At 39.8% G+C, this 22,427-nt stretch overlaps 2 protein-coding genes across 5 annotated transcripts in view; one reads left to right on the forward strand and one right to left on the reverse strand.

Annotated features, from left to right (window-relative positions):
• The window catches only part of LOC137260093 (dipeptidyl peptidase 9-like), a 37,217-nt gene extending 29,171 nt beyond the window's left edge, over nucleotides 1-8,046 (forward strand). For 2 of the 3 annotated variants that reach the window (XM_067797785.1, XM_067797784.1), the window contains exons 14-20: nucleotides 1,832-2,009; nucleotides 3,080-3,191; nucleotides 3,710-3,812; nucleotides 4,052-4,101; nucleotides 4,495-4,637; nucleotides 5,303-5,414; nucleotides 7,403-7,596. In XM_067797785.1, coding sequence (XP_067653886.1) covers nucleotides 1,832-2,009; nucleotides 3,080-3,191; nucleotides 3,710-3,812; nucleotides 4,052-4,101; nucleotides 4,495-4,637; nucleotides 5,303-5,414; nucleotides 7,403-7,495 — 791 coding nt within the window. In that variant the 3' untranslated portion in view covers nucleotides 7,496-7,596. Of the gene's footprint in view, nucleotides 1-1,831; nucleotides 2,010-3,079; nucleotides 3,192-3,709; nucleotides 3,813-4,051; nucleotides 4,102-4,494; nucleotides 4,638-5,302; nucleotides 5,415-7,402 lie in introns of all 3 variants that reach the window. The other variant, XM_067797786.1, reaches the window with a different exon arrangement.
• Nucleotides 8,047-18,024: 9,978 nt separating this feature from the next.
• Nucleotides 18,025-22,427, reverse strand: part of LOC137260264 (uncharacterized) — a 65,004-nt gene continuing 60,601 nt past the window's right edge. The window contains exon 12 of one of the 2 annotated variants that reach the window (XM_067797961.1): nucleotides 18,025-21,682. In XM_067797961.1, the coding sequence (XP_067654062.1) occupies nucleotides 21,516-21,682 (167 nt within the window). In that variant the 3' untranslated portion in view covers nucleotides 18,025-21,515. The remainder of the gene's footprint in view (nucleotides 21,683-22,427) is intronic. The other variant, XM_067797960.1, reaches the window with a different exon arrangement.

A 22,427-nucleotide genomic window follows, 5' to 3' on the forward strand; every position in this document is an offset into this window, starting at 1 on the left:
CACTCCCCATCAGCACACCTTGTGGTACTGTCATAAGCTCTACATGTAAGTCATATCTGTAGACACTCCCCGTCAGCACACCTTGTGGTACTGTCATAAGCTCTACATGTAAGTCATATCTGTAGACACTCCCCGTCAGCACACCTTGTGGTACTGTCATAAGCTCTACATGTAAGTCATATCTGTAGACACTCCCCATCAGCACACCTTGTGGTACTGTCATAAGCTCTACATGTAAGTCATATCTGTAGACACTCCCCGTCAACACACCTTGTGGTACTGTCATAAGCTCTACATGTAAGTCATATCTGTAGACACTCCCCGTCAGCACACCTTGTGGTACTGTCATAAGCTCTACATGTAAGTCATATCTGTAGACACTCCCCGTCAGCACACCTTGTGGTACTGTCATAAGCTCTACATGTAAGTCATATCTGTAGACTCTCCCCGTCAGCACACCTTGTGGTACTGTCATAAGCTCTACATGTAAGTCATATCTGTAGACACTCCCCGTCAGCACACCTTGTGGTACTGTCATAAGCTCTACATGTAAGTCATATCTGTAGACACTCCCCGTCAACACACCTTGTGGTACTGTCATAAGCTCTACATGTAAGTCATGTCTGTAGACACCTCCCCCTCAACACACACAGGCTGAGCCTTGTGGTACTGTCATAAGCTCTACATGTAAGTCATATCTGTAGACCCTCCCCGTCAGCACACCTTGTGGTACTGTCATAAGCTCTACATGTAAGTCATATCTGTAGACACTCCCCATCAGCACACCTTGTGGTACTGTCATAAGCTCTACATGTAAGTCATATCTGTAGACACTCCCCGTCAGCACACCTTGTGGTACTGTCATAAGCTCTACATGTAAGTCATATCTGTAGACACTCCCCGTCAGCACACCTTGTGGTACTGTCATAAGCTCTACATGTAAGTCATATCTGTAGACACTCCCCGTCAGCACACCTTGTGGTACTGTCATAAGGTCTACATGTAAGTCATATCTGTAGACACTCCCCGTCAACACACCTTGTGGTACTGTCATAAGCTCTACATGTAAGTCATATCTGTAGACACTCCCCGTCAGCACACCTTGTGGTACTGTCATAAGCTCTACATGTAAGTCATATCTGTAGACACTCCCCGTCAGCACACCTTGTGGTACTGTCATAAGCTCTACATGTAAGTCATATCTGTAGACACTCCCCATCAACACACCTTGTGGTACTGTCATAAGCACTACATGTAAGTCATATCTGTAGACACTCCCCATCAGCACACCTTGTGGTACTGTCATAAGCTCTACATGTAAGTCATATCTGTAGACACTCCCCGTCAGCACACCTTGTGGTACTGTCATAAGCTCTACATGTAAGTCATATCTGTAGACACTCCCCGTCAACACACCTTGTGGTACTGTCATAAGCTCTACATGTAAGTCATGTCTGTAGACACCTCCCCCTCAACACACACAGGCTGAGCCTTGTGGTACTGTCATAAGCTCTACATGTAAGTCATATCTGTAGACACTCCCCGTCAGCACACCTTGTGGTACTGTCATAAGGTCTACATGTAAGTCATATCTGTAGACACTCCCCGTCAGCACACCTTGTGGTACTGTCATAAGCTCTACATGTAAGTCATATCTGTAGACGCTCCCCGTCAGCACACCTTGTGGTACTGTCATAAGCTCTACATGTAAGTCATGTCTGTAGACACCTCCCCATAAGCACACCTTGTGGTATATCATGTGAAGTAACAAACTATACATGACGTTACAGTAAGCAGCAGCCTTTGTACCTGCTGTTGTTTCTATTGGCAGCCTGTCCAGAGTACCGAGCCCCACAGTTATTCAGCTACCCCAGTAAGAGTGGCTACACCATGCATGGCATGTACTACTACCCTCACAACTACGACCCTGGCACCCGCTACCCCACGGTCCTGTTTGTATATGGGGGACCACAGGTACAGCTGGTCACCAACGCCTTCAAGGGACTTAAGTAAGTCTGACTACCAGTTTGATGTTCTGGCCCTTAGCTGGTTCTTATAACTTAGTGTCCATGTATCCTAATAATTTTTCTTTAGGTTGTGTATGGGCATAAATATTGCATTTGACCGTAATTAGCTCCTAGATAAGATGAGGTCCTAACTTAACCCGTCCTCGATATCGCCAGGGTATATGTTCCGATCAATTTCCACAATACCCTGGATGTATCTAGGTCCCAATGAATTTATTGCCTCCCTTAGCTGGCTTTTTATCCAATCAGGTGTCTACTCTGGGAAGTTAAGCGTACCAGTCACAGCTCACTTCAGCGTTTCAAATTATTTAATCAATTAAATTTGGCAACATAATGATGCAGAGGTACTATGAAAGAGGTACAGTTAGTTCTTGCATATTTTGTGAAAGTTTTGGATCTGTCAAGTTGTCTCTGTGATTTCCCCCAAATCTGAATCACACTGCAAACAAACCTTGCCCCAACTGCTATTTTTGTTGACACTGGTAAGCTCGGATATAATGGCGACTTAGCTGATTAGCTACTGTGAGAATGTGGAGCGAGCAAAGGGAGGTAATAATAGATACATCCAGTGTATAGTAATCTACAGAATGCTTTGTTTGGTCCTCAAATTTCCTCTCTTTAGCAGTCAGATATGATGTGTGTATTTTAATGCATATTGTTACATAGGGAGCTTCACTGTCTGACAGTGATAGACACAGATTGTACATGGATGTTCTTTTTGTGTAGATAGTTTTTCTTACAGAGGAAATTAAGTATTACACTGGTCAGTTGCCACCATGAGAAACAGTTTGATGGGATGTTTTTATTGAAACAGTGAAAGGGAGAACACCTGTACTAAGTTAGAAACAGCCAAGATGGAGGTACTTGTAGTGACGGTTTGAAATGAACTTTTAGCAGTGAGTAGGTTCGTGGTAAATAGTGTAGAGGTCAGATTCATGTGAAACTAAACCATGGAGTAGTGTGTCCACTCATGAAGGTCTGAGGTAGAATAGTCTTCAGCCACCCCTGCTTGCCACTAAAGACAACTGTGTTCACTCACTCTTGTGTGACAGGTTCCTGCGACTACATACGTTGGCCTCCCAAGGATACGTTGTCGTGACGATAGACGGCCGGGGTTCGTGTAACAGGGGCCTTCAGTTTGAGAGTCATATCAAGGGGAAACTGGTGAGTAGAATTTTCTGTAATCTACCTCAAACAGGCGAATGATCATGATGAGGACGATGGTGAGGACGATGATGATGACAATGTTCAAAGACAGGGTAATAAGGAGTACCATTCTATTATACGGCACAGCTGATATCTGCTTTCAATCCCCAACCTGTGAAGATCAGGGTTAGGATTGATCTTTAAGGACCCTGCTTGTCGCAAGAGGCGACTAACAGGATTGGTTAGCCAGGCTTACCGGCTTGGTTGACGCGTCATCGAGTCCCAGTTGATGTTGATCACTGGATTGTGTGGTCCGGATTCGATTATTTATAGACTACCGCCATATATCAGTAATATTGCAGAGTATGGCGTAAAACTGGCTTTTTTACTTTAAAGTATATTTCACTTGCGTCACTGGGTCATGCGTCAAGTGTGTCCAGACTTTGGCCAATTAATCACAGACTGCGAGTTTACTGTCTGTCTCCTAAGCATAATTAATCCACCTGCTCTCCAAACTTATTCTGCTTATATTTCAGGGAACTGTAGAGATAGAAGAACAGGTTGAGGGTCTGCTCTGGCTGGCTTCCAAAGTAGACTTCATTGACATTACGAGAGTAGCTATACATGGCTGGTCTTATGGTAAGAACATCACAGACCTGATTTACATGGTACGAATGTCATGCTTGGCTGGACACTGGAAATATTTTGTCACTTTCTCTGCCCTCATGGACTCATGGGAGGGTGATTTTTAGATTAGATTGACAGGATCAACCCTCTGGAGAGGAAACAATGGTATAATGTTGTGGTTTCTATTCTGGATGTTTGTAACCCATGCCTGGTGAGGGTTTGTGTGTCTGATCCTGTCTGTATTGTCTCAGGTGGCTACTTGGCGTTGATGGGGCTGGCCCAGAGACCGGACATCTTCAAGGTAACATTCTCCTTGTGTTTTGATATTGCCAGTACTGCACAAGATTGTATTTGTACATTCTTTCTGCTGACATGATGGTATATGTATGTGTGGTCAAACTGTCTTTGGGTTTCTTGAGTCATGGTCTCAGAGATGTCATAACATTGTGATGTCATCAGCTCTGTGACATCATAGTACTGTAATGTCATCAACTTTGTGATGTCATCCTGTCAAGTGTGTTCCTAGTGATATCAAGGCATTGTGAGGTCATTAATTGATGATTTAATAGCACTATGACGATTCATTTGTCGCGATATCTACAATGTCGATGTCACATGCAGATAGCGCATTGTGAAGTTGATGTCACACAAGCAGGTGGGAGCCAGTTTAAGATGAAAAATGCTAATGTTGCAGGCAGCTATAGCAGGTGCCCCAGTTGTCAACTGGATCCTGTATGACACGGGCTACACAGAACGCTACCTGGATGTCCCACAAGCCAACAAGGATGGCTACACCAACGGCTCAGTCCTCAGCTACATAGACAGGTTCCCTGATGAGTGAGTAGTTTCTCTGCTGCCCAGAGTTGTCATCCTTTACCAAACAGGATCAGCTGTTCTTGTTTTTGTTTTTTGTTTTTTTTAATTCTAGATATAGTGCACCAGTTTACATAATCCAACCACAGAAACATGTTTCATGTGACTCAAAGGATATTTTGTAATTAATTAAGTTCACTAATGCCTTGAAATGTTTGTTTTATTCAGAAAATATGATAGAAAGAATTGTAACACCACCTCACAAGTCTGATTTTTATATAACGAAGTATGTTCTGTGTTGTGTTGTCAGTGTAGGGGCACTTGATATGACCAACTGTTCACAGCTTATTTAGACAGTCTCGTCATGAGAATTGACTAACAGGATCAGGTGGTCATCATATACAAATTGTGTACATCGATACCCATGCTGTCAGTCACTGTATTGTCTGGCCCAGTCTTGATTAGTTAAAGACACTGTCATATAGCTGGAACTGAGCTGATTGTGGCATAACCTAAACTCACCACTCACTCACTCACTCACTCACACTCACTCACTCACTCACTCACTCACTCACTCACTCACTCACTCACTCAGATGAGTTTATATGTACCTGTCCTCTGCTAGTGATAGTGACTTAATGGCTTCTGGGACGACTTTGGCGCTGCTGACTTTGTAATGTCTGTTCCAGAGAGAACCGTCTCCTCATCATCCATGGCCTGATCGATGAGAACGTCCACTTCCACCACACCAGTCACCTGGTCAATGCCCTGGTCAAGGCCTGCAAGCCCTACCAGCTCCAGGTCAGTACTGCCACCCTTCTGTGAGTGGCTGAAACTGAAGGTCAAGGTTGATGAACCATATTTGGATGTGTAGAAGTGTTTTTATTAATGTATCTGCAGGTAAGGGAATGGCCTTGTCGTAAGAGGTGTCTCATGTGAAACTGGAAATGGTCATACAGCCAGATTTTCATACAGTTTTTTTATTATGGAAAGTTGTCTTTAGTTTTCCTCCAGTTTGCAAACCTTACCGTTGTCAAAATCTTGGTTATCACCAGCTAGCTGACAAAATAAAGGAGCTGGGGAGATATGAAATGTCATTTTGGGATATTTTACTATTTTACAGAGAACACTAGTATTCTTTATGAACAGTCATTTATCATATTTGATAGTGTTTACTCTACTGCATGCTCTACACCACCTTACCACATACAAGGTCAAGGTCAAAGGTCGACAGCCATCAGCTTTTTGCTACGCTTGAAATTCTGTGTTTTGTCTTACATCTACTGAGTACGTTATAAGAACAGCAACATGTATTTGCTATCACATAACACATCACAGACTCTACTTACTGGAAAAGTATATTTCAAGGCAACATATAGGACATTCAGGGAGTTTCCATGGTTACGATGCCAAGCCAGGCCTTCCATACAAACAGTTAACAAATCATCAAAACTGAACTCATATATATCAAAACACCAAAACAGAACAAAAGTCAACAAAATGGGAAAATAAACCTCCAAAACTGCATCAATATCCTCTAAACCCAAAACACACGCTGTGTAATGGAAAACTAGTCATGTGAAATGGAAAGAAAACTCACGTATCAGCCACACCAGCGCCCGAGAATGGTCGCCAAGCGTACCAAATGGTAGTCAAACCATCCCAAAAACGCAACCAAAGCATCCTGAAATGTCATCAAACATGGCGGAGAGGGGAGACGAACAGGTTTTGGTCAATAATGGTTTTCGTCACTGTGAGTCTAGTCTTGAAAATTTGATATCAGGATATAACCCCTTATTGTATTTATCTTAAAACCTATGTTCTTCCTTCCCAGTGTCAAGCTTGCAGTTCTGCGCAATTTGACCCCTTGTTCGAAATGGTTTCTTCTGAAAATTTCAGTGTTTTGGATTCAATGTGCATTCGATGTGAAAAGAACTTGAACTTGCTCATAATTTAACTGTGAATTGTGTATCAGGAAGACTTTATCATTTTTATGTTCTTCAAATGTAAATAAATAAATAAATAAATAAATAAATAAATCTTGCCAGCCACATGGCAGGAAGACAGGACCTGACTGGCAAAAGTTACAACAATTTATGAAAATTTCAGCCATGAAATTCCAACTAACGCCCGTGCGAAAGGAAAGGAACCATACATACAGTTGCTGACTCTTTTTCACTCGTCTCTCGGGTTTGTAGGATTTGAAGCTATACTCTGAATGGACGCGACCATTCACTCGAATGACAGCATGAAAAGTGAGGTGCGAGGTAGATGGCCAGAGTTACCTGCTCTTGGCTGTAGGGGGCCTGAGGGGCCCTATAAGGGTGGTCTCACAAGACAAAAATGAGTTTTTTGTTTTGTAAATATTTTATTATCAAAATAGTTACAACTGTCGTAGGGATTTTTAATGGACATAAAAATGCTTATATGTACCCCAAGGAGGACTTTCTTCAAAGAATTCATAACCTCTACTGGTTTGTATAAGTTTTGATGATTTGTTAACTGTTTGTATGATAGGCCTGCAAGCTCTCTAGCTCTCTTTAAATAATGGTGGGCATACTCCAATTTTAATCCAGTTAGTGGTATAGGTTTGTGGTTTCAACTTACGCTATTCACATGATTCGATTTCCCACATGGATACAATGTGTGAAGCCCATGTCTGGTGTCCTCCACTGTGATATTGCTGGAATATTGCTAAAAGCGCCGTAAAACGAAACTCACTCATTTCTTGACACCAGATGTCACTGCACAATAGATCCAGAAGTATAACTTCCTTCTATACTTTTCAGGTATACCCAAACGAGCGCCATGGGATCCGTAGCCACGAGTCCAGTGAACACTATAAGACAATGGTCCTCAGCTTTCTGCAGAACAACCTGTGAACAACAGGACCCACAGTCAGGAATCCTGTGAAGTAATGGTCAAGCCTGTGTGCAGAGAGTCTACACTTGGACACTGCAACAACCATGAAGAAAACCTTTCTTTAAAGACTAACAGTAACATTTGTCACTAATTTATACAATAGTTGTGCCAACTGCATGGAAGATTCTTGTTATCTGTTTTATACCATCTGTCCTCATATTCTTACAAGGTACCAAGAACCTTAATATTTGCACTGAGAGGATGAAAGAATATTCATATCACATTGCCTGAGGAGTCGTTCAAGTGCCATTGAGTCCATACCATATGTTTAAAATGCCAGGGATACCTTTGTTGTTTCCTTTATAACCTTATTAGTAGTTTAGCTGCATTCTCCAGATAGTTTCTTCTATTTTCACTATCTTACTCTATTTTGAACGCAAATCTATGTGATCAACAAAAGCAGGACTTACAGGGGTTATTTTTTTAATCATTTAAATTAGTTGTTTGAAAAAAGTTACTTTTCAAAAGCTATGTGCCAAATATGGTAATGACTGATATCATTTTTAGAAAATATTTGAAAACAATTGCTCATGATATCATTAGATTTGAAATATGTCACTTCAGGAACGTGATATCATATGATACACTGTGAAAGATAACGATTAACAATGTTTGATTCTAAGTGTGATGACCTCGCTGTCAAAGTTCAAAATGATATTCAATCACTGGTGACAGAAATGATGAGCTGGTCAGACAAGGAGATGTTATTGATAGTTACTCAACCAGTGTATGAAATAAGTCAAAAACCCAGATATCAGGGCTGATAAGTTCATGTTTTTGATCATTCCAATGAGTAGGGACTGATTCCCAGATTCTATAGTTGTAGCACATCAGATCTCTCTTAGTGTCATTAATTTTAGGCATTGATTAAGTAATCCAGCTTGATCACATCAGATATTTGTAGCAGCACTACAGTTTGTAGACATGGGTTTCCATCTACAAAGCATGCCTAGAGCTACAGCATTATCAGGTCTGTGGTAGACAATAGAGTTACGACAGGTCGTAACGTTAAGAAGGCTTTGTGGATTAGAACTATGGAAGAAGGCACTATACAGTCACTTGTTTCAGTACGATCAGAAATCATTTTCAGTGTGTTTTGGTGCAGTCTGTGTCGGACAATCAAGTACTTTAACCTTCTCCAAATATATCAAGACTGCAATCAGTGTTTCACCTTGACTCTTCAGTTGTCAGCTCTTCAAGGGCCTGTATACACAATGTTCATCATCAGTGTCTTCTACTGGTTATAGAAGTAGGTTGATGGACAGGGGAGATAATTCTGTAGATGTGCAACTTCATTATTGCAATGTGTATACTCAGAGTGAATGTTCACTGTGTTTTATATACCATGTTTGTGCACCCAGTTGGTTATCCAAGTTGGCTTGGAGCTGTTCTCATCACCAATTACACATCCTATTTAATATTCGACATCAGTAATTGACACTTGCTCACTACAAGTTGGAACGTCATATTTATTCATTTTCAAATTACACACCATGTATCGAATATCCAGTGTTAATTATTAAAAGATTTCTTTTGCTATTTAGAAATTGCACTGATGCATGTGACTCGTGAAGGTCCCGGGGTAGAATGGCCTTCAGCAACACATGCTTGATATAAAAGGTGACTATGCGTCGTAAGAGGCAACTAACGGGATCAGGTGGTCAGGCTCGCTGACTTGGTTGACACATGTCATCAGTTACCAATTGCATAGATCGATGCTCATGCTGTTGATCACTGGATTGTGTGGTCCAGACTCGATTATTTACAGACAGCCGCCATATAGCTGGAATATTGCTGAGAGTGGTGTAAAACTAAACTCACTGATGCATGTTTAACAATGGCTGGTTACAGTCAGCAACATGTTGCACCTGTGCAGGTTTCCATAAATCTTCCAGCATCTTATAAACATATATTGTGTGTTTTGATTGGGAAGTAACTGACTCAGAAGTAATATGTCTTTCTCTGTATGACTTGTCACAAGCAGAAACACTTTTATACTCATAAATCAGTTCCGCAGAAGCGATGATATAATTAAGATTTACCAAGAAGGTAATGCAAGATTGAATCATTCATCATTATCACGGGGTTTGGTTGTTTTGAATGTATCTGATACCGAGTACTTGATATGAAAATAAACAAGCATTTATGTTGCTTCTTAGAACCAGTGAAAATATTTTGCGGTGCAACAAAAAAAATTTGAAGGTGCAGCGAAACCTGTAAGACAGGTTGCACTCTGTGCAAGTTCTGAATAAAACGAAATCGCACCCTGATACTGTTTGAAGCAAGGGGTGATGGTTTGCTTTTGACAGGGTAAGTGCGTACACCCAAATATGTCAGTTACTGAAACAGAGAAGTTGCATGTCTGTGGAATTCTCTACTCAGCTCATGATCCTTGTTTGCACTACCGTAAATTCTTTGTATTTGTCACAGATAATAAGCAAAATTAATGCAACTGTTGCAGTATTTTATGTGATAACTACTATGGCGCGTTCCAAGGTTATGGAACATATTGCGTACTTTGTTATCCAAATATATTGCCATTTGTGTTACGTTATCTGCACATTCATTTGTGTAAGCACTCAATGGTATGACACCTTTGTTTGATTCTTAAATTATGGCAAATACACTGCATGGCAGTCTTATGTCTATGGTGTATTGATACCTGCGATGTACTGGCAGTGGTGGTCACTGAGTTAGTAAGACAGCTCCTCGTTCACTTATTCTTTTAGTGGCATGTGTAGCTAATGAGAATGGCGCTTTACTGCACCATCTTTTCACATTTCACATATGGAGGACTGAATTCATGTTGCCAGCTTGTACTCTACTCTCATATGATAAAATAATCTCAGTCAGCAACTTTTAACCACATTTGCTATCCAAAATAATTTTATGTTAAATTACCAAGTTATCAGCTGCTTGATCTTCTTAAACAGATCACATTCCTCCATGAAGGGCTGAAGATCATTGGAAGATCATTGTCTGAGTGTTCACTGTCTGAATATATTTTGAAATGATGGGTTATTGTGGCATATTTGATGGACAGGAAATAGAATGAAATTGGCCAATTCCAAGTCTTGTTGGACATTTAACATTCTGTTACAACAGGTGTCCCTGAAATATCTGAAATGATAGTGTTGTTTGATAAACAAGCTTCTGATAAAAAGTCCCTATTCTTCAACAATTTTTGTAAATTCAGTCCCAACAAGAAAAGAATAATTTTGAAGTTGTTACACTTATTTGTAAAAGTAAAAAGTCTTGTTTTCATGATCTTTGAAGGAGGTAAATATACATGCAGGTTTCAACAAACTGCATCAAGCTGTGTTCAAATCTGTGTCACATGTTCACTGTCGTAGTTTCGTATTTTATGGTTAGGGACCGATCATTGTTTGTGGCATGTAAGGCGACTGTGCTCGTCGTAAGAGGCGACTAACGGAATCGGGTGGTCAGACTTGGTGGACACATGTCATTGGTTCCCAGTTGTGCAGATCGATGCTCATGATGTTTATTACTGGAATGTCTGTCCAGACTCAATTACTTACAGACTGCCACCATATAGGTGGAATATTGCTGAGTGCAGTGTAAAACAAAACTCACTCACTCATAATTTGTCCTGGGGTGGTGATGATTTTAGCGGATGGGATGGGGATTGTCACCATTTTTGTTCTGGGGAGGTAGGGGGTCTTCAGTTTTGTACATAAACATATTTTAAAATTATGTTTATAAGGTATGGGAAGGGGCTGGGTAGTGTGAGAGGTGTCATTGATTTTGTACATGACATGCAGGGGGGTCACTTATTTTGTACATAAATTTTAGGGGGTTAGGTCACTCACATTGCATGTTCTTCTCCATAAAAATATCATCACCCCCCCAGCCTTAAATTATGAACTGTCCCTTATCACTTGTGGTTTCACTAATGTTTTAATGTCATTGTCGTCATCTTCCTTAGGCATTGGGTCCAATGCCACACTTGGGTGGAAGTAATGAGATGTAGTCTGGATTGACTAATATTTTCATCTTTAGACCAGTTAAAATATGTAATGGGATCAACAAACATTTCATAAATACCAAGACGTCTCTAGTGGTTTTGTTCCCTCACAAGATGAGCATGGCTCGTGTACTATCTGGGGACAACTGATAGTATGAGACCTATTATGCTTTTTTGTGACAGATGGACATAACTCTATAGAGGCTGCTGGCTGTTTTCGCCTTTGCCTTGGGAAGATGCTTTGTCATAAGACTTGATTGTGATACATCATCCTGTTATCATAATTTTAAAATGTTACCATTATTTTATGTTTGTGCTGATTAGTTTTGAGGCGAATTGCACATATCGACAAATACTGGGCACACAAGGTCCAGTTGCTATGGCAACCAGCCAGGGTAGATGTGTAAGACTTATGGTATGAATATCGATCTGATAAATATACCAACAAAAAATTATAATTATGATTATGAAAAATTGGGCATTAGATGTATATTCAATATATATAATTGAAAAAAATATTTTTGCTAAGCATTTTGGATTTTGGACATCGATGAATTAGGGGATGATTGTAATAGCGAGTTGTTTGTACCTCATCTACCCTCTTCCTGTGATGAATAAGGTGGGTCCCATCCAACAAGTCATCTGTTGTCATGTCTGTAGTCATGTACAGGAGGTGTGATCATATCAGCGCTATAATAATTGGTTACTTGTCCTGTAAGGACAGATTGAACCAGACACAAGTCGCTGTTCATATTACCTTCCTACCACAGCATGATTGGTGGTAAAGTTGTTTAATCTACCAAGCCTTTCATATCGCGCCAGGCCTCTGTTCCGCAATGCTACCTCCATGCTTCATCTATGGTATTTGTGTCATGATCTGTACTTGGTGCCAAGGTCATTTGTGGCATGAAGTATAAATCCTTAGGTGATTTAAACACGCTAAACGCAACTCTTGGGATGGTATAAGAGGTCTCTTTCTACACATCATTTGCTGAGGAATAGAAAAGAAAATAAACCTTCCCTACCCCAAGATTCATATTTCAGAATAATAATTCTTTACTCGGCCAACTGAGAACGGAGAATTTGGCCAGATGGTTATGTTTTGTCAATGTTGATAAATGTGACTAATGAGTATTTGAAGTGAGCATACCTATTTCGGAAACAAGGCGAAACCATGTATCAGTGTTTCTGGAAAGATTCATTATATAAGTGTTACGTGTTACCAGAGTTTACAGCTGATCATATGCCTGCCTACTCAAGTACAACGTCAGCTTCACATAGATTTCTTGATTTTGCAATTACTCTGCCAGACGACCGAGGTGGAAAGTAACTAAACTTTCATTCTTATCCATGAATGTAGAGTCTGTATGCTGAGACAATACATATATCCTAGCGATGTTTGTTTTGTGCACACCATCCTAGTCATGTGACATGCACAAACTGATCTAAACCTACAATCCATTTACAATGCAACTGAGAATATATTATGATAATATGGCATTAATATTACTCGAAACTAGATTCATTAGGTGAATGCTCCTAGCACTAACTCTCTGGTTATTATACCCCTGGATAACCCAAACTGCAAAAGGTTAATAGTCACATGACTTATTACAGGGTGTCCATTTTCTGCTGAGTGAACAAAGATAATTTTTAACAAACTCACACATAGTTTCATCTTAGACAAGTATCACGTGTGTTTCCACATGTGGCAGGACTGTAACAGTAAGTCATTAAGTAACATGTACTCGTAGTCAGGCCGTATGGAACTGTAATTTTGTCAAGAAAATTGTTCAGAAATTGACTCACAATATATATCAAGCCTGAAAATATTCATCGATTTGCAAGAACAGCATACTAAGGCATCTGTAAAGTTACTTAAGGTCTATACTTTATTAACAGTGGTGTTTTGTGTTCTGTGTGTGTACTTACCCAAGAGTTGAACCCAGTATTGTTTCCCTAAAATGGCTAATCTGTGCTGGAGAATAGTGACACATGACCCACAAAATAATTGTATATTTTTCTTAACTGAATGACTTTATTCTATATGCTGTTTTATGTGCTTGTTGGCTGTACACACCTGTTGATTGAATCAAGTGTGTATAGCCAGGGTGGTGTTTTAGTTCTGTATATTACATGCTTTGTATAGGCACTGCTTTTTACTGTTATGCTGTGTACATATGACGGATGCATGTGAGGACTGGGGGATGTTGTGGACCAGCTTCTGTATGTTAGCACAGTAAATGTCATCTTTATTCAGGAACATATGGCCCAGTGTTTAATGTGTTCACTCATCACACGAATATTATGAACCAGCGTCTTTGACTTAAATACGTTAAATCTGATCTTTATTCTGAATAATTCAAGGCAGTGGGCAAGCCCAGTGTTTAACGTGTTCACTCAACACACAAATATTATGAACCAACGTCTTTGTCTTAAACACATTAAATCTAATCTTTATTCGGAATAATTCAAGGCAGTAGGGCAACCCAGGGCTTCAAGTGTTCACTCATCACGAAAATCCAGGTTCGAGTCATTGTGGGTACTGTCTGAAGCCTATTTCCGGTGTCACCCAATATTACCATGATATATCTAAGGATTACGTAAAACCATACTCACTCTGAGTGACACACTCTGTCTTAAATTCCCCAACAGAAAGGAACATGAACTGAACCCTGAGTGAAGCAGGAATGTTCAGCCTAGACGGCAGACCCATGGGTTTTGAATCAATGAGACTGAAGCTTTCAAAAACTATTCAGCTTCATTTCTGAGTCATACTACTTCTTAAATTCATTTTTTCCGAGGCACAAGAGTGCAAAGATAGCCTGCAGGTGACTCACAAAAATGACAGCATATTTGTAGAGACATGACATAATAGAATAGCTTTCATTAATTATTTCGTTTTGGAACCCATTTAAGTTCCTTTTTTACATGCACTGATACGTTTCTCTGATTGCTTTCACTTTTGTGCGGTGAGTGAATATGGGTCTACATCGCTTTTAGCAAAATTCCAGCAAAATAATGGCAGTGGAGCCAGGTTTGAGCTTCTCACATAGTACACATCAGTCGGGACAAAGGAGCACTTTAAACACTAGACTAACCCACTGCCTTCTGAAGTTTTGGTTATGATAGGTCCTCTTTTTGTTAGTTCCATTCATCTTTTCCACAGAATTGCAGACTTATCAGATTTCAGAGGCTGCACTGCCTTTATTGTTTTCTTCTAGAAATGACCAATTCAGGTTCTTGTCTTGTATTTTCTTTTGAAACGAGATATGCTTGTCTTCTTGAATCACTGGTCGGTGGCTGTGAGATGTTGAACAGTGTGATTGCTGGTGCTGCACCAAAACTGTAGTCACTGATGCACCACAGTATCCTACCAGCCCCTGTGTCTTAGTATGTTGTGTGTGATGGAATGAGAGAAGACAAGGACAAGAATGAGGACAAGACTGCTGCCATTAGCACATCCATGATTATATCAACCAGTACTGGAGATGAGTACACACAGATTCTCAAGGAAAATTAATGTCAGTGATCTAGGACATTAACAGACCTGCTTCTGATATCCATTGTACAGAGGAGCTATCTGTCTGTGAGGCTTTGAAGAACCAGCCATTTGAACCATTCTTTGGGGAAAATTGAATAAATTTAAGGATGGAATTTTATCGTGCACATTAACCCCTTTGCATTGGTAGGGCTCCCAAGAGACAGGTGGTTGGTTCCGATGGTCTGTGGTCCTTGGTCTGTGCTTTGTGGTGTAAGCTGAGAGGAAGACCAGTTGTTTACTGACATCTAATGTTGAGGTATGTGTGTGGTGAATGCTTGCTTTGCTGTACTCTCATACCATCTGATTCACTGCCTTGAGGTCTCTGCCTTTCAAACTGCGTTTTGTGTAAATTTTGCTCATAGTCAGTGATGGCTGTAATTATTTTACTGCAAATTTGAGATGTTCAAAACAAACTACTTTTAAACTTATGAAATACTAGGGGATCTCTGTCTTCCAGGCTTTTGCAAGAAACAATATTTGTCACTGGAAACATTTCAATACATAAAGCAACGTAAGATAAGCATCTGTAGTAAGTTTCTGAATTTAACATTTCAACAAGAGAGGGTGTTTAATCACTTGTACTCAAACACATTTGGGTCAAACTGTATGGGAAAGTGTTCTGTCTTGTCCTGTCCTGTCCTTGTCCTGTCCTTGTCCTGTCCTGTCCTTGTCCTGCTTAGCCTTCAGATATATTTATAAGTCCAGCCACTTTACCTTGTTGAAGGGGCTCAAAGTTTTACCAGATGCCACTATTTTAATGCAGGAGGACTGTAATTTGTGGCATAAAATTTCACACAAATGGATAATGTAAGGAGACAGGGAAAATCAGCTTCCTACGCGTTCTTCGGTGTAATGGTCGCGCCTATGTTTAGGGGAATCAAGGCGGAGGTGGTCGGACTGGCAGAGCAGCAGTCTGTTCTCAGCTCTCCGATGGTATGAATGGGTGAGAGTGGGTGTGTGTTATGTTAATATGTTTCAACTGTGATTCTTAACTGACGCCAATATATTTACCACATTAAAAACGGGATTGCAACAATAAAATAAGCAACTACTCCATACGGTGTCTGTCTTGTCTGTTTCGAACGTCACATGGTGCCATACTTGATTGTGATCCCTGGGATTAGATTGGTGATGAAACAAGAGTCACACATCATGTATGGTGGTTATTGAAGGCGGTAAACTACTGTTATGATGAGTGAGTGAGTTAAGTATTACGCCGCAATATTCCAGCAATATCACGGCCAGAAATGGGCTTCACACATTGGACCCATGTGGGGAATAGAACCCGGGTCTTTGACATGACGAGCGAACACTTTAACCGCTAGGCTACCCCACCGCCCCGGTTCTAACGAAGTAATAGTTCGTTATAACTTTTGCCTCTTTGTGGTTAAAATGTCCCCCCTCCTCCCCCAAGGGGGCGTTACCAAAAAACGTTAAAATAAGGTACTAATCGGTCCCTGCCTAGCGCTCGGCATTAATGGTACTGGAGTGACTATAATGTGTCATGCTTCCAGCTAGTACAAGTAGCCACATATTCACACGCATGCACGTATATATTCTTATGCGACGTTAAACCGATTTCACTTCTCTCTTAGCAGCCCCGTGAAGGTCCCGAGGTAGAAGAGGCTTTCAGCAACCTATGCGTGCCATAAAAGGCGACTATGCTTGTCATAAGGCTCGCTGACTACTAGACATCGGTTCCCAATTGCGCAGTTCGATGCTCATGTTGTTGATCATTGGATTGTCTGGTCCAAACTGGATTATTTACAGACTGCATCCATAGAGCTGGAATATTGTTGGGTGCGACGTCAAACTAAACTCACTCGCCCTTCCTTAACATCAAGAGCCGAGGTGAGTTGATTGTGTCCACCAGTGAGACATACACCGAGCTTACTGTACTTGTGCTACAACATTTAGCGAAACCAGACATTCAAGAAACAGTTTATTCACTTCAGCAAATTACAACTGGGATCTTTATCAGAAGTATGATCATCAAGGTTCAACATATGTGATGGTAACGTATCATGAAGACAATATCGGCGTCAACAAGCACACGCGGTCTTATATCATGAAAACATAACACAAATCCTTGCTCAGAGAAGTGCAAACAGACCAGGGCCACAGTGGAATAGTCGAGAACACTGGACCAGTTTTTTTTCTTAAATCGTTCCGTTTTTTATCTGAATAACGCACTACTTGCACGAAACCAGTCTGTTCCACTCTGGCGTTCTGAGCAAGCCAGTCTGTTCTAGTGTGTCTTTGTGACCAAACCAGTCTGTTCTAGTGTGTCTTTGTGACCAAGCCAGTCTGTTCTAGTGTGGCTTTGTAACCAAGCCAGTCTGTTCTAGTGTGGCTTTGTGACCAAGCCAGTCTGTTCTGGTGTGGCTTTGTGACCAAGCCAGTCTGTTCTAGTGTGGCTCTGAGACAGTTTACCACACAGGTAACAATTTCCAAGGTGTATCATCTTGGTAAAATCTCAGGTATTCAAGTCATCTTCCTCAGATAACTGTTTATTAGTATTCTCTTCTGTATTCACCCATGAAAGCTTTCGGTGAAAAGATGACCTCTCAACTTGCATGTTTCCGTATCAGCTGCAGAAATGAAGTGAATCACTTTCTTCAAAATCCTTCTGCAACTTACGCCACACAACCCATTCCAGTTACTCTAACTAGTCATAACTTGAACCAGAATGGCTTTCACTGAATAGAGGACTAACATCCGGAACGATACCACCCTTTATAGAATCAAAACAAGAACACCTGCATTTAAAGAGGTTGGATACCGGGGTTATAAACTCTGTGTTTTTATTCATGAATCTTTTTTAAATTCCTGGGGTTTTTAGAATTGATGTGTCAAATCCTATACATACTGTCTTGAAAATTGGTTTACCTGCGTTATTTCATATCGAAACCTTTAAAAAACACACATACTGAATAATAATAAAAAAAATAAACTTATACTTCGAAGAGAGCTTTTATTGACATGTTAGCTTTTACACACGGTGCCACAAGGGGGCGCCACTTTTCAAACAAATGCCGTGGTGACGTGCTATTTTTATTACATAATTAGATTTGGGACACATTTTTCTACAAAATGATGCCAAATTTAGCAATTTCGAGATATTTTGATATCTAGTATTCAACCTCCTTAAACCGGATTTATTTATGTCAAACCGGGGTGACTACACTATGGAGTGACACAACGGAATATTTACAGGTGTGATACGTGTATTTACATGTAAAATATGAAATTATGTCTCAAAATATTTTTCATTTATTTAATATATACGTTAAGACAGCAGGTCACAAACTGCATTGTAAACCACAATTCCAAAGTTATTTACAATTGTAGAAGGCGAGAATTTGAAAGAAAATATCTTCTTTGTGTAAATGCATGTTTTGTAACATTTGTAGAATCAGTAGATCACAGAATTCAGAATGTATTCAAAAAACAAAATTCAGAGGTTATTTATAAATACGAAATGTGAGAATTTTGTCACAAAAGCTATATTCCAGGTAAATGTATATTTGGTAACATGTATAGGTGAGGTAAGTTGATGACAAATTAAATATTTGTCGACATCTAAAATTCAGCGGTTCATTACAATTGAATAGGTGCTACTTATGTTCCAGACTTTTTTCTTCCGGTACATCTATATTTTGGAGCACCTATGTGACCTCACAGATATGAGGTCAATGAATGAATGGGTGAGATGGTTTGTAACGCCACTGTTACTTATGTTGTTATAGCTATGGTTTGATACTCCTAGTAATGTTCGGCGATTCAGGTATTCGAACCCATCACACTGCAATGGAGACTTTAGACACTTGTAGCACTACGAACGATGTGTGCAAGCAGGAACATGTCCCCGTTCCACAAACCGATCTTAGAGCTGAAGAGGTCGTAACTCCCATGCTTAAGGTTGACGTACGACAGCCGTAGAGCTAAGGTGATCGTAATGGACGGTGACAAGAACTGGTGTTCATCATAGTCAAGATATGTAGGAGTATTAGCATGTGTTTTACCTACACAAATTAAAGGTAATTTGTCAGCAGTATTTCTCAAGACGAATTATCCAGAGTTAAATGGTCGAATATACGTCAGTGGTAGTAAAGATCCCACAGTTTGTCATGCACTTTGGGTTTGTTAAAAGTTATTTTTAAAAATGGACGGAACGAGGAGCGGGATTAAAACAGATCCTGCTCCTGCAGAATGGATAACGTCATATACAACCAACGCGGCTGTTTGTAGCAGCCTGGATGGAGGCATACTGGATCACCCACTAGGGCTGGCTAAATAATCGATGATCGGAAATATCGTCGCCACGAAAATCGATGTGAAAATTGTGTTATCGATACTATCGCACAGTAACTTTTCTGATAGAATAAAAATTTAATTTTTTCAGACAATATATAAATTTAGGACTTTATTCATGGACTGCTTCCTAAATTCAGGCAGTTGTGTTGTTATTAAACAAACATGTCCCCACTCACATGTTATCTGAAATATATTCATTTCTTTCGGCAGTGTTGGTATTTTTGCTGAGTTATGTGTCCGATATTTATCGATAACTGATCGATATTTAGCTAACGATTATCGATATACCGAAAGCCAGACATACCACCAATCGTCATCATAAAATAACGATTAAAATCGAGACCACTGAGTCCATAGGACGGATACAGGTGCGTGCGTGCGTGTGGTGAGGTGAGGTTCATTTAATATTAGTGCGGGGCAGGTTACCAAAAAGAACGGTGATGAGTTATCACAGTGAGCAATATTTCAAATAAACAAATGACTTCAAGATAGTAGAGTCACGATACAAAATACAAACGTAATATAAAAGATCTACCAAAACGTAAACGTCAACAAAATATATAGCATTTTGAGCAAATACACTGCATGATTAATTCAGTTCCAATTCATGGACGGAATAAAGATGTTGTTAATAAGATTTCCCAGCAACAACTGTTGTTGCAAATTTGCTAACTAGCGGTAAACAAGGTAAGCAGCATAAACCTCTCAGGGACGGATTATTCGAGATTAATCTTGTGGGTCAGGGTTCTTTCTCAACCACGGCTGTAAAAACCAGAGTGTTTTGTAAATTTTGACCATGAGCCTAAATAAATATATGACCCGTTTTTGGACAAGTTAAAATTAATTTTGTTAATTTAATGTTATTAAAATTGAAATGTAGCAAAAACGTTTTACAGTTGTGACCGAGAACCATTTGTTTTTCAACAACATCACGCTATTTTATATAGCAGCATTGGTATACATGAGTAAATTAGCAATGAAAGTAATAAGGTCAACACACTCAATTAATATCGCAGTTTTTTGTGTGAAAACACAGGACATGAAATCATTAAAAAGCAATAGTCATCATATTGTGCCAAAAAAGGCGACATTGATATGCCCAGACCGGCACAGTTGTTTTAATAGGTTTTAAGAGGAAGGTGATCCTAACTCCCTAACCTTAACATTGAGTGCAACAGTCGTACCACTGGGTTATTTTGCATAACAGCTGCTTACTGTACATCCAGTTGGTGTATGTATGAAGAAAAAGCTATAAGGCCAAATATCACAATGCTACGTATTCGAATATATAGTGAGGGAAACAAATAAAGTAACACTTGACACTTCAAGCGTTCATTTAATATATTCTTGAATAGCGTTGTGGAATGTGATCCTAGAATGAATTATGAAACACTGCCATGACGCGGTGTTACCTTAATTGTTTCCTTCAGTTTATCATTAAGATATTCGCAATCAAGAATTTTGGCTCTTTTGATTTTGGTTTACAGATGAAGCAATTCGGCCATTATTTGAAAACACTTGATATCACAATGTTGGGTGTCTGTATATGACAGATAAGGGTGGTTTAACACCACTTGTAACAGTGTTTCAGTATTTCGAGGTATGTCAAATGTGAAAGCAGGTCCAAAGTAATGCAGGTCTTAGCCCAGAGGTTGGTGCGTACAAACCCAAAGCACTGTCCCACCGAACCGAGATTCCAACCAGGTCATATCATATCGGACGCAGGAGCAGCAACAATATAACAATTAAGGAACAATTATTACCTATACACATTTGCAAAACAGTGGTTTATCACTAGATTGTCTGGTCAAGAGTTGAATATTTACAAACAGTCGCCACAGAGCAGGAATATTGCTGTGTGCGACGTTAAACAACAACCAAACTAAACAAAACCAAGAACGGCGTGGGACTCATTGAATATCTACATGTACCCTTCTCTAGAGGAATTTCCCCTGACTTAATATCCACACAAGAAGTTCAATAGGATTTAGACATGTTATGGGCTGCTAGTTCTAATAACCTTAGACATTATTCTTGCATTTAGATACAACCCGTTTCCTCTTTATCACAGAACTACCCACACAAAAACCAAGATTAAATAAAAGAGTCAATGATTTGTCTTCTGTTAGCATTTCTAATGCTGTTCTTGTGCCTGTTGGGCCTCTAATCGCCTGCGGCGACTCCTGCGGGCCTGCAGCTTTTCCTGCAAGCCTTGTTCCATTCGGGCTTTGTTCGTCTGTTGAGCCTTTGTGAACTCATTCATCTCCTGCTCGTGTTGTTTCTTCAGCTCTGTGATGTTACCTAGGCAACAGATGCAAGAGTTAAGCCACACACTATAACATGAAATTATTGAGTGTCATCATTTAGCAGTATTTTAGCTGTACCGAGAACAAAAAAGACTATTTCAAAAATATGACGTGAAGCTACGGACATGTTAGGCTAAAATAATTGGGAAGACAAATATTTAGAGAAGGTTCAACTGGCAACTGATATAGAGATGTCATAACCATTTGTATTTGTAAACAATTCAAGGAAATATTGTCAAGATATGATGGCACTGTTTTTTAAAACAAAACTACTATTCGTATCCTGCTTATACAATACAATTAAACGTAGGTTTCACTTGTCAAAAATGACAATCAAGTGATTAAGTAACAATCATTTTTCACTTTTCAAAAGAAGGTAACCTTTTTGATCAAAACAAAATGCATGTTTTCCAAACGCACATACATCCCTTTTAAAGGAAAGATAACGATAAATGATAATTTCCATAATGGTTTTGTTATCAAACTAAAAGTACTAAACAAAATTATGAATGGAGTATGTTGATAACGGTGTTACCATCTACACCCAAACGTGGCATCCTTTGCAATAAAGAATTTGCTATCCCACACAACGGGGTCCTCTTTACAATGTATTGTTCCATTGCTTCGCATTCGGAGACACCAACAGACGTTTTCGAGAAAAAACAAATCAGTCTTGTAGGGTCGCTTCGCTAGCTGGTACTTAAGATTTCGACTTTTCGATTTTGATTGACTGATTATAA

Source organism: Haliotis asinina, chromosome 13 (genome assembly GCF_037392515.1).
Source record: "Haliotis asinina isolate JCU_RB_2024 chromosome 13, JCU_Hal_asi_v2, whole genome shotgun sequence".
Taxonomy (NCBI): Eukaryota; Metazoa; Mollusca; class Gastropoda; order Lepetellida; family Haliotidae; genus Haliotis; species Haliotis asinina.